Here is an 11,778-nt window from a genome sequence, read left to right as displayed (position 1 = left end):
AACACATGACCTCCCTTTGCCCCCCTCTTACTAAAACACACACTCAAACATACACTCTGACACGTGGCATAAAAAGAATGTTTGCGAACTAGTCGGCTCCGTCTTGATGCAGCGCTCGGACCCATCGGCCGTTGCACCTGCTTCCTCCTCGCTAATCGTTAACCCGAGCGGCGCTGAATGAGTTGTTTTGTGACTCACCGCCCTCTATAGTATTACCCCCCCCCCCCCCCCCCCCCCCCCTTTTCCTCCTCCCGGGGTCACCCCATTCGCTCCCTCGGGGCGGTACCTGATACCTGGGCTGATTTTTATCCATCCTGCCTGTGCGATGGCGTTCAATGTGTGTGCTTTGAAAGGTGCGTTTTTCTTGATGTCTCGCAGTCAAACAGTAGCTTCCTGCCTGCAGGGCCCGTGTGGCGTTTAATGGCCGAGATGCAACACTGGGCACCTGTGTTTCTTTACCCCCCGCCTGTCTCCCTGAAACTCCTTCTGTTTGCTCCCTCTTGACTGGCGCGTTTGTTCCAAAGGTGGAGGAGATGAGATGAGAGAGCTTCTTGAAATTGGATGACAGGGATGTCATTTCAAGTGTTTTTCTTCGCGTGATCCTCTTTGGTTGGATTCACACAGCAGGTCAATTTTATGCCTGCAAAAAAAAAATTAAAAATCCATTTTCTGAACTGCTTTTCATTTTTTTTTTTTTTAAATCACAAAACATGACCAAATAAATAATATTTGCTTAATGAACAATTGCAGTTGTTTCTAAATCGCTAGTGGAATCGTGTCCAATAATCGGTCACGCTCTCTGTGCATAAATAAATATTCAAAAATGAAAGCCTCCTCTCGGCGCAATCTGGGTCGACACCACCTCTGCCCACGCCGCCGTTCACGCGCCACCACGACAAATTACGCCAGCCTGCATAATGCTTATTTGCTAGGCTGAATTGCTCGGTCTGGTGTCTCTGTCTCGGAGATAAGTGGCGAACTTTACAGATGACTGGCGCAGGACAACCGGACCCCCCCCACACACACTCCTCTCGCTGCCTTTTTGCCAGCTTGTACCGCGGGTGCCCTCGTTGTGTCTTTTGAGGTCTTACCCCATAATGGTGATGGACACATGCCTTGTGCAGAGACGCAGTGTGCTAGTGGCGACCCCCCCCCCCCCCCGCCCCCCAGCCTGTCCTGCCAGCTTTGTCTGCCCTCAGCTGTTCCGGCCCGGTGCCTATATTGTACCGACGGGCTCATTACCGCGAGCACTGTGGCCCAAAGCCTCCCCTCTAATAGGCCCACGGAGGGAGGAAGACTTCCGCTTGTGTGACTTATGTGCTGCAACTGTAACTTTGTCTTTGCAGTCTTTTGGAAGCCTGACTCTCGATGTTTTTAGGAACGTGAATGGAGTTTGTGCGTGTAAAGAAAAATGGAAGGAGAGTAGAAGATTTGGTTCATGATTCCGTTGAAGAGCAGAAGCTGGTCAGCATTTTTGAATCTGTGCTGCACTTTGATTTTTTTTTGTGGTGACCCCTGACAGAGAAAAATTGTTTATTCGTTTCTTAAATTTTTTTTTTGCTAGTAAATCATAAAAGACCAAAAGCTGGAAAATATAGTGAGAACAATACTGAAGGTCTACTTCTACAAAGATGTAGTCACATCTCGGCCATCAGTGGGCACCAGGTGGGCCGGCCCCACCGAAGCGTGGCTAGCTAGTTAGCGCACTGCGGTAATGAGGCCGCAAAAAAAAAAGAGGGACGCAGACCTCGAGCATAAAAGCAGTCGATGCAGAAAATAAGAAGAAGCCATTAGACAGACGTGCGCTTGCGGGGTCGCTGAGTTTGTCCTTTAAAATTGCTGAAAGAAATGTCTGTTATGAGGCTATTATCACCAAGGTAATGATAATAACAAGAAGAGTAATCCCCCTGGAGGAGTTAAAATACAATCCTTGGAAAAAGCGTCCAAAATACGTTAATGCAAAGCGAAATGGCAGACTTCCTTTCTTCTTGTTTGTGGGCATGGATTCTTTAGTGTATATCATTTCGCCTTGTAAAATTTAAAAAATTTAAAATAAACTGGTAAAAGTCAATAACTGAGACAACAGGCCCCGGGAAAAAATAAACTGGTTGTAAATTAATAATAGAGAACAAGATACTACTGTAGCTACAACTGCTACTTCCATCAAAAATATTATATTTTTAAATAATACAAATTATGGAATTATCCTAAAAAATAAATATTATAGCTACACAAATACAGCTATATAATCTGCGCATCATTCCCGCCCATTGAAATGCATTGGAGGCGAAAAATGAACACAAAAAATGAATGAAAAACGTGTTAAAAATTTTTGAAAATATTGGAAAAATATTTTAAAAAGTTTAGGCACATGTGGGTGCCAGTGTATAATGATTTTAGAAAGTCACATTTCATTAAACACACAACAAGACGCTCACCTTTGCCATGCTTTAATTAAAAATAATTCTTTAGAAATTCCCTATTTACAGTCCATCTGCAATAATATTAATAACTGTATATATGAATAAAAAATAGTCACAATTCTTACCAACATGGGAACAAACTAAATGTGTATGGAAGCCTGTTTTTGCTTTTTGTCGTCAAATCAAAGTCCACCAGCATGGCCACTTTACATTATATACATCATGTAGACAAATAATTTTTTCCCCAACTCATTCACAAGCAGTCAAATTAACAATGAATAGATTCTCCAATGTAAAAAGGAAGCCATTGTAAACCGACAACAAAATAAAAATAAAAATCAAGCATAGTTCATTATAAAGATCTTGCATATCCTTTGTCGGGTGTGCGAAAAAACAAGTCTTTGGCCAAAAAACTGTGAAGTACTGAAAAAGATGCACCGCGTGACACGTAAGGCTGCAGATGCGTAAACGTGCTCCAGTCCGAGTTACCCTGGGTCGCTTGGATGGGGAATGGCAAATAAATAATTGTCCCAAAAATAAAAATTGCTGGTTCATCTGCAGAGTCATCAGAAAGTCAATCCAGGTTGTAATCAGGTTTGTGAAAGTCCGTCCGGCGGGTGACTAGAGGTGATCGTAGGCGGCCGCCGAGGGGGCGGTGCTTCGGGAGGCTGTGCTGTAATAGTAAGGTGAACCTGGCGGGGGTGCAAACATCCAAAAACGAAGGTCACTCGATTAGTTTTTTCCATCCCATCAGCAATTTGTACAGTAACACTTAAGTAAGTCTCATTTTTATTGATGTAGATGATGATGTTTTTTTTCTTCATCTATGCCGTCCTGGTGAAAATTTAATACAGTACTTTAATGTCATCCTGAAATAGTTTTAGTTTGAATAATTACTGCTATAAAAATGATCTACTCCATCCGACCGCCTTAACTGCTTTGAAGTAACTACATTGTTCCTGCGCACGGGGCATGCAGCAGGCACAATGATCTCATATTTGCGAGAAAGCACTTCAGCATATTATTTATTGTATTATTTATCACCCCGAAAAAAAATTGATCCAAAGTCAAATTAACACAAAACCTCGTCTCACCGAGTATGCTGGAGTTGGTGAACCTCCAGGCTTCGCTGTAGGAGGCGTAGGGCGAGTGGCTGTACGACTGAGCGGGGTAGTCGGCACCTTTTAAAAAAAAAACAACAATAACATGTTATAGCTTACATGATTCTTTTTGCGGAAAAACGACAAGATCGTCCATTACTGTGAGATGTTTATGCGCCGCTCAGCTCATCATTCACTAGCAGTTTAGCTGAGCCCGTAAACCATTAATCTCCAGCGCAGGCCCAAATCGCTAGAAGCCAGTGGTGCATGCCCATCGCCCTGCAGCCTCCTCTTCTTGCACTTCCTGCTCAAGCCTCCCTCTTCCTTTCCTTCTTACTCTCTTTTTTTAAACATTCCAATATCTAATTGGTAATTATGTCGACTGGAATGAATCCTTATGAATCCCCACCTCCAGCTCCTTAGGTCCGTACCCCCCCTCAACCCCCTCTATGAGGTAATTGTGTATCAACGCTCCCTCACTCCGAGACCCACCAGAAAAATAATAAATCAGACCCTCTCATTTCGCGCTTCGAAGGGCAGACTTCAAATAAAAATTTGAAAAAAAACGCCACACATGCACACAGTGGCATCCTGAGACACACACACACATATACACACAAAGACCCCCCCTACTGAGCCCCCTGGTTCCCATGGCGATGTGTGGTCAGAGCTGTTTGGATGTGTGGGGGTAGTGGGCAGCAGGGTGGAACCCCCAAGCCTGTTCCTTGTACCCCCTGGGCCCGTGTATACACACACACACACACACACACACACACACACACACACACACACACACACACACACACACACACACACACACACTGTTCAAGTCAACTCATTAACTCCAGTCGAGCCTCTGTCGCAAACCACTGCCCCCCCCACCCCCACCCCGCCCCTTACTGATAGTCTCCCCTTTAATGTGTGTTTTTTTTTTTTGTGTGTGCAGGAAAACAAATGCGACTCATACCCGCAACAACGCCGGCGATGGCCGAAGAGGAGTATCCCGACTGGGCCGGAGACGGGATGTGAGGCGGGTAACCCGGCAGCGTGGAGCTTACCATGTCTCGCCCTGAAAAACAGTAAGCTTATTATCGATATTATTAATCTTCACTCAAAAGATAACGTTTTGATGGTTGTGTTTTCATGATCATGAGATGATGAGATGAGTCGTGTGTGGAGGCGGGGCATGGACGGTACCTGAGATGACTGATTGGCTGCCAAACTGGCCATACACAGGTGCATGATGGGAGAATGAGTTGAAGGAGTTGGGAAAATGGTTGCTAGCGCCGCCGCCACTGCAGCTAGAAATGGGTTTCTGCAGCTCCACAAATGCCAAGTTGGACGCCGCCATGTTTGGTGAGGCCGGGCTGGTGCTGGTGACCTCCGGGGACATTTCCTGCTTCAGGCAGAGCGGCAAGGACTGGAGTTGCTCTGCGTGAGGGTGTGTCCAGGTGGGAAAATGGCGTAAATGAAACAATGGGAATGGAAGCAATGGTGACGAAAAGTGATTTTTGGGGGATGATCTTCTCACCAGGCACCATGGCGTAGCTCTGATGCGCCGCCAGGTTGCGTCCAATGGCGGAGCTCGATGACGATAAACCGCCTTTAGCCTCGTCCAGGCTGCCGCTGATGAGCGACAGCGGGTACAAAGTCTGAGGGCCAAGGATTAGCTATTAGCCGTCGCCGCGGAAACCAAAAACCCAAAGAAGACGTGCTGATCTCTTGAAATTCAGAACAGCACATCACGTGATGCTCCTATCCTCACCTGCTCCGTCTTGCTACCGGAGGCGGAACTGGGGAAAGAGTCCGGAGGGTAGTGGGGACGCTCGAAGCCGCAGTCCAGGTGCTGCGAGAAGTGTTCCACCCGCATGCTTTTTCTGGGAATACCTCCGCCGCCACTTCCCTGAGAGTCCACGCTGTGCCGACAGCTGTCCTGGTCACCTGAAGACCAAAAGAAGAACGACTGTGTTGTTTTCATAATAATGTGGAACCAGCAAATTGGGCTGGATGACAATTGAGTGTTGGATCTTACTGTCATCGTGGCTCCTCTTGCCCTCATTGCTGGGTTGGGGGATGCCCAGGAGGCCGCTAATGGAGTAGGTGGAACCCAAAGAGTCGGAGTGCGGAGACTCGGGCGGGGTGACGGCTGAACTGGGAACTTGGAGAAGATAAATGTGAGCATTTCTATTCAGCAAAAAAAACAAAAAAAAAGGAACAAGACTCACTCAAGGTTTGTCCTGGGCTCAGACCTTTTCCATCCAAGGGGAGATTGAACGGCTGCTGGACTTTGGTTCGAATGATCCTGTAAGAAAAGAACCTTTATGTAATTTGCCTAAAATCTTCCGCAAGAAGAGCTAATATCGGTCACCAACCTGTTGATGGAGCTGACGCTGGGCACGGTGTCGCCGTCGCACACGGCTTCGGCGAGCAACCTGTCCCTGATCTCCCAGGCGAACATGGTGGGGTTCTGCCGCTTGTACTCCGCGATCTTGTCCACCACCTTCGGCGTGGCCACTTTTGGCTTGGAGCCGCCGATCACTCCTGGTTTGATGCTTCCCGTCTCGTAATACCTGCGGAGGGGAACGGTTGGTATCCGCTCGACGCTCTACAAAATGTTGTAACTGACCGTCCCAGAATTTTGCTGACGCAGCCGTGGCTGACTCGGAGCTGGCGGGAGATGTCGCACGGCCGGACCCCCTGGTGGGCCATGTCCACGATGCGTTGCCGGATCACCTCCGGAAGTGGACGGCCATTAACAAACATTCCGCCTAATTGGTTAAGACCCCCATGACCTGGGGGGGGAGGGGGGATGAACACTTATAAATGTCAGGGAACTAAAAAACGCCACTTAAGTAAAAAAAAAAAAAAAAATCATATTCAAGGTTATGTTAATATTGTAATTAGTTGGGAGGAGTGTTAAATATGGGGCAATGAGTGCAAACGTGCTCAGTTGTGTTGCGACGATGCGCGCGCATGCACGCGCTATCGCGGACGCGCGCGCGCACGCACAGGAGGTCTCCCGCGTGAACATTATCGCTTTTCACTTAACCCATTCAGTCGTGTCTCTTTCTTGCAGCCTTTTGCCAGCTTTCATTTCCACATCAAACGCACTTCTGGGAGGGGGGAGTGGATGCTGGGAGTGGGGAGGGGTCTTTTGGGGAGGAAGGTTGGGGTGACGGCGGGGGGGGGGGTCTCTATTAACGCTGCCAGCCGAGTGTGGAGAAAAAAATCTCTCCGCCAAGCTTCATCAACCTGCAGGATATTAAAGTCGAGAACCTCTACTCCCCCCCCCCCCACCTCTCTCTCTGAAGTATGGTGGGCGCGGTGGGGAAATAGGTGGGGGGCAATCTGGCGCATGCGCACACAAGTGGCATGGTGCCAAAACAAAGCATGTATTTGTCACTAAATTAAATTAGACGCATCAATAGATAGATCAATTGTTCTTGACAATTTTTTTAAACCAAATATAAAAACAAAAATAAAACTACTCATACTTACCAATTGTTAATTCAGTACTATACCAATAAATATAAGAACAAATAATTTCCCTTTACCTATTTTTATACTACTAATAACTGGCTTATGCTTGACCATTGTTATGAATAAATACATTTAAATAAAATTACTAAATAGTGCATCAAATATTTTTAGGAACATGAGGGAAATGAATGTTTGGAAAGTTTTGTCTTTTGTTTTAAATGTGAATGGTATTTGCGTTTCATTCAGTGATTCTTTCACGTACCACCAGAGGGAGCCCGCGTGTCACTCGTGGTCCTCGCGACGCACTTTTAAGAGTCACGGTTTTAGTGTATTTACCTCTTGCGCTGCCAGTGGACATATCCCTGAGACGTTGCTCCCTGCACGCCCACCAGCCAAACGTCAGCACACTCTCGTCCTCCACCCTGACACACTTTTTCCACCTCTTCTTCTTCTTCTCTTCTTCTACTGCCTGCACGGCCGGCCTGCCTCGACGGGCATGAGGACGGCCCGTCCGATTCTGCGGCGACACAACACTTGCCATCATCTTTCACGTATCGTTAGCATCATTGCAGAATCGCCTAAGTGACTTCCTGTCACAATTAGATAAAAAAGGAGTGTGCTCGCTATTTTATTTAATCGAGGCAATCGGGCTCTTCTTGTGTTCCTAATTTTGTTGCGAAAAGAATCACTGAATGAAAGGTTAATATTGTGCGTAATGTTACAAATATTTTTTTCCTCAAAGCAGTATGGTAGTGCATGGTACAGTTCAGTTGTATTTAACATTGATGTGCCAAACATGTGCATTGCTTCTTTTAAACTGTGAAACTCTTTGAATGATTTTTTTTTATCAATAACACCAAAATCCAATTTAAAAATAAACGCCATAAAAGGGCGTTTAAATAAGATTTATGAAATATAGAACGAGATGTCAGCTAACCGCTAAATGCTATCATGACATTCAGGAAACCGTTTTCAGTTCTTTTAATGAGGTCGTGCCTTATCAGGGGTAAGGCATCAAATAATTTTCCCGTTGTAAGTATCACAGTTTTCCATGTGAGGAGGATGTGAAATATGATAAAGACCTTGGAAGAAATTATTATAAGATGTCAATGAGGGAAACTCAAAAAGAAAAGAAAAATTGGTGATTTGATTCGTTTGTTTTGTCACAAGATTGCATTTTTTCTATTGTATAATTATTTAATACCAACTAGAGGCATCATTACAGCATTTCTTAATACTTTGAGTTTCGTCAGTGTTTTCAATCAATATTCAATCAACGGTAACTATATTTATTGATACTAAAAACATTACATGGGTTATCATGTCGCATTGGAATGATTAAAAAAAGATTTGTGTTTAAGATTTCGCCTTTGTACAATGTTGCAAAACGATTTTTTTGTATTTTTCATGTGGCTTCATAGATTTTTAATCATGAAAAAAGGTGATTAACTAAATACTAATGTTTTGAGTCGAGGGAAAAACGTTTTTTAATTCTTCTTATTTTTGAAGTAGTATTTATTGTATTGTTTTCGTAATCAAGTGGAAAAAGTAGTTGAGTTTTTCTTTTTTACTTTAAAACTTAATTTACTCGTTAGATTCCCCTAAATAATAATATTAGTATACGTCCTACTGATAGACGCCACATAAAAATATTGATGATGCATGAATTGTTCCATAAAAAAAATAATTCACTACATTTTTTAAAATAAAATTAGTAGTAACATAAAAAATTAAGTGAGAAAATATATATTTATGATTTTTAATAAACTAGATTTACTCCACTTTTGTATTCTCGAAAATGCAGTCACCTGATTTACCTTTTCTCTTGTTTTAAGGCATGCGAGTAATTTTGTTGCATTATGTAAAATAAATAAAGTTTTTATAATGTCTTGATCTCGTATATATAATATACTTAATCCGATTACACGTTTCTGCGCACGCTCACATAGTTTTAATCATTTTAAATTTTATGGTGCGCAAAAAAGGCCCAATTTGCGCATCATTTCCTACTCAAACCATAACAGACGTATTGGTTTTCTATTAAAACAGCATAAACGCGCTCTTGTTTCCTCATTTGCCATTTATAACCTAAAAAGTGCGAATAAACTGAAATAAAAATGCTCTAAAATGCATGCCACGTTTAGGTCACGCAATCAACGTTGCGTTTGCGCCTCCAATATCGACACACTTCACAAACACCAAACGAGTAACATTCTTACCTTTTCACGCCCACGAGTGAAAAACGGCGATTCCTTGCGTGCTAATATCCAAAAATGTTGCGTTCACACTCCTCGTGGCGTGTGCGTGTGTGCGCCTTGCGTGTGTGTTTGCGCGCTGCTTGCGCACAGCCACGCATTTTATCCAAGCGGGAGCGCGCGCCGGAGGACGCCCTGCAGCTATTGGACCAAGGCTAGAAGAGGGAGGAGCCACACACATGCACACACACACACCGCAGATACACGCACCAGACATGCACGCACGCGCGCGCGCACGCAGACGTCCCAAAGTGCGCTTTCACACGCAATTTAGTGCGTGATTTGCGTCGATCCGTCAGCATTTCACCACTGACAGCTTGAGCACACCTCAGGCCGCCAGAGACATTTATGATTTATTATTATGAAATAATTCAAGTAGTTTATTACATCCTCCTGAGAGGAAAAGAGGTATTTCACAGCTTCACACAACTTTCTTTGGAAGACTTTTGACGCAAATTATTTGCTAAATAAGGTGTTCTTTTCCTCCTGTTTCCGCCATTTACGCGTTTAGTGTCATTTGTAGATGATTATTAATGTTCCCGAATGTTCATCTTAACACGATGAATCCAAATTCGTTTAGTAATACATATTTTACTGTTCTTTTTTGCCTCCATGAATGTCAAATAAAATACGCAATTTTGTCGCAATCTAACAATTGTTAATTAATGTATGTGGATTAATGCAATTTTTATAATAAATGGTATTTTATTGTTATGTTTATAAAAGGATCTACAACTACAATACATTTAACTGTCCAGAGTGCTGATTGCACGGACACGTTACAATTCCTTGTTTTGCTGTGTTTTAGATACTTTCATTTTCATTTTCCTTTTTTTATTTTTTTTTAAGGCAGGAGTATGTGTGTCCCTTTAGCTATTTGGTAGATATTTTTAAATTGTAATCATTTTAATAGATGTTAAACAACTTTTAATGTAAATGTTCCATAATTAGTTTGATTAGTAAGTTTAATGCCCTACATTTTCCTGTGGTTACGGTTTAATTAACTTTCATGACTTAATTTGAAATATATATTGTATTATTGTAATGTAATAAAATATTGTAACAATTGAGATAAATGATAAAAAGATGTATCTATACATAGTATTTTAAAAGTTGTTTATGACTCTGCCAGTCATTTATTACGTTATTAAATTATATGTGGACATATAGGGTTAACGTTAAATGGTTTTATGATTTTTATTTATATTTTTACCCACAGGAGACATTTTAGAGGACACGAGGTATTGATAAAATGAATGGTCGATTTTAATAGCGCTTTTATGACGTCACTGAGGACCGTGTGTCTTGTCTGCAGATTTTCCGTGTGCTTTTTATGACTTAATGGTGTTTTTCTAAGATATGATTGTGTTTTTCCTTTGAGTAGTTAAAAAACAAGCTTACTCCGTCTGCAGGCCGCGCGTCAGGTGTCAGCAGGGTGCCAACACTTGCAAAGGTTGTTAAGGTTGTTCTCAGCAGTCTGTTAAACAAACAAAACACCTCTAATGACAGCAATACAACACCCCCGTGGTGGGCCTGCCTGTTTAAAATTCACACAGATGGACTTTCAAAAATTTATTTCTGGTCTTGTCCCCAATTTAAGCAAAACGTGCAAGAAGGGAAACGTGTGGAACGTTTTTACCGGTGACTGAAGTTTTCTCTTTAAATGCAAGACAATGGGGCGGTGTGTGTAGGTGCTATACATACACACACGCGCGCATACACACACAAGATGACGCCTGCAGGGACAAGTTGACAACAGAGAGTAGAGAGGTGAGCGGGAGTTTAACAAGGGATTAGAAAAACAACAACTAGATTATTATCAACTGTCATGATACTGTGTGGATTATTGCGGTTAATGATAGGGCTTCTCTTTTGCCGAGGTACACACACGCACACACACACACACACACATATATATATATGTATGCATGAAAACTATCCTAATTTAAAATAATGCTGTATTAATGGTTTAACCCTGTGTGAGGTTGTTTTATTGTGTTTAAAAAAAACATAAAACTGATAAAAATGTTCGTTCATAATTTCCAGTGATATAAACTAATAGTTAAAATAAGAATCCATGATAAAAATAATCACGCTTTTGCCATATAAGATACTGTTGTCGCTATGTAGATATAACTGCTTATATTTTGTACCACTCATTTTTCAAAATATAGCAATATCTGGCACTTTATAAAAGTTTTTTTAGATTCGGGATTTGATGTATGTGAAATGTGTGATAATACTGAAAAGATCAAACTTTTCAGTGACCATGTACACACACACAAAAAAAAGGGGGGGGGGGGGTTCTCTCTCCGGATTTGCAAAAAAAAAAAAGCCTCATGACCTGCGGGGACAGGTGTCAATATCCGGTGAAAGGTCACACCAACACTTCCGAACGGCCACACTGTACAACGTGTTTAACAAGCTTTATTGATTGATTGGCAGTCTTGTCATTTCATGGTTCCTTCAAACCCTGAATTTCCTGCGTCACAATAAATGACACAGCACAAATCCCGTCTT

The 11,778-nt window shown here is 42.7% G+C and overlaps 1 protein-coding gene across 6 annotated transcripts; it reads right to left on the bottom strand.

Moving 5' to 3' along the window:
* Window positions 1–2,434: 2,434 nt before the first annotated feature.
* On the bottom strand, window positions 2,435–9,332 carry pax8 (paired box 8). Of its 6 annotated transcripts, XM_049738853.2 has the most exons (12): window positions 9,223–9,332; window positions 7,340–7,520; window positions 6,150–6,315; window positions 5,896–6,093; window positions 5,749–5,825; window positions 5,556–5,681; window positions 5,289–5,464; window positions 5,055–5,175; window positions 4,721–4,954; window positions 4,491–4,592; window positions 3,518–3,604; window positions 2,435–3,115 (listed from the first exon to the last, which is right to left on the bottom strand). In XM_049738853.2, exons 2-12 carry the CDS (start codon window positions 7,359–7,361, stop codon window positions 3,045–3,047), a joined length of 1,380 nt encoding a protein of 459 aa, XP_049594810.1. In that variant the 5' UTR covers window positions 7,362–7,520; window positions 9,223–9,332; the 3' UTR covers window positions 2,435–3,044. The 6 variants fall into 6 exon arrangements, with proteins under 6 accessions (XP_049594810.1, XP_049594812.1, XP_049594813.1 ...); XM_049738855.1 differs by lacking the exon at window positions 7,340–7,520 and having other exon boundaries at window positions 9,223–9,327; XM_049738856.2 differs by lacking the exon at window positions 9,223–9,332 and having other exon boundaries at window positions 4,721–5,008; window positions 7,340–7,844.
* Window positions 9,333–11,778: the final 2,446 nt, after the last annotated feature.

This window comes from Syngnathus scovelli, chromosome 13 (assembly GCF_024217435.2).
Source record: "Syngnathus scovelli strain Florida chromosome 13, RoL_Ssco_1.2, whole genome shotgun sequence".
Taxonomy (NCBI): domain Eukaryota; kingdom Metazoa; phylum Chordata; class Actinopteri; order Syngnathiformes; family Syngnathidae; genus Syngnathus; species Syngnathus scovelli.
Note: the sequence above shows the minus strand (reverse complement) of the source record. Positions and strands in the feature narration are given on the sequence as shown.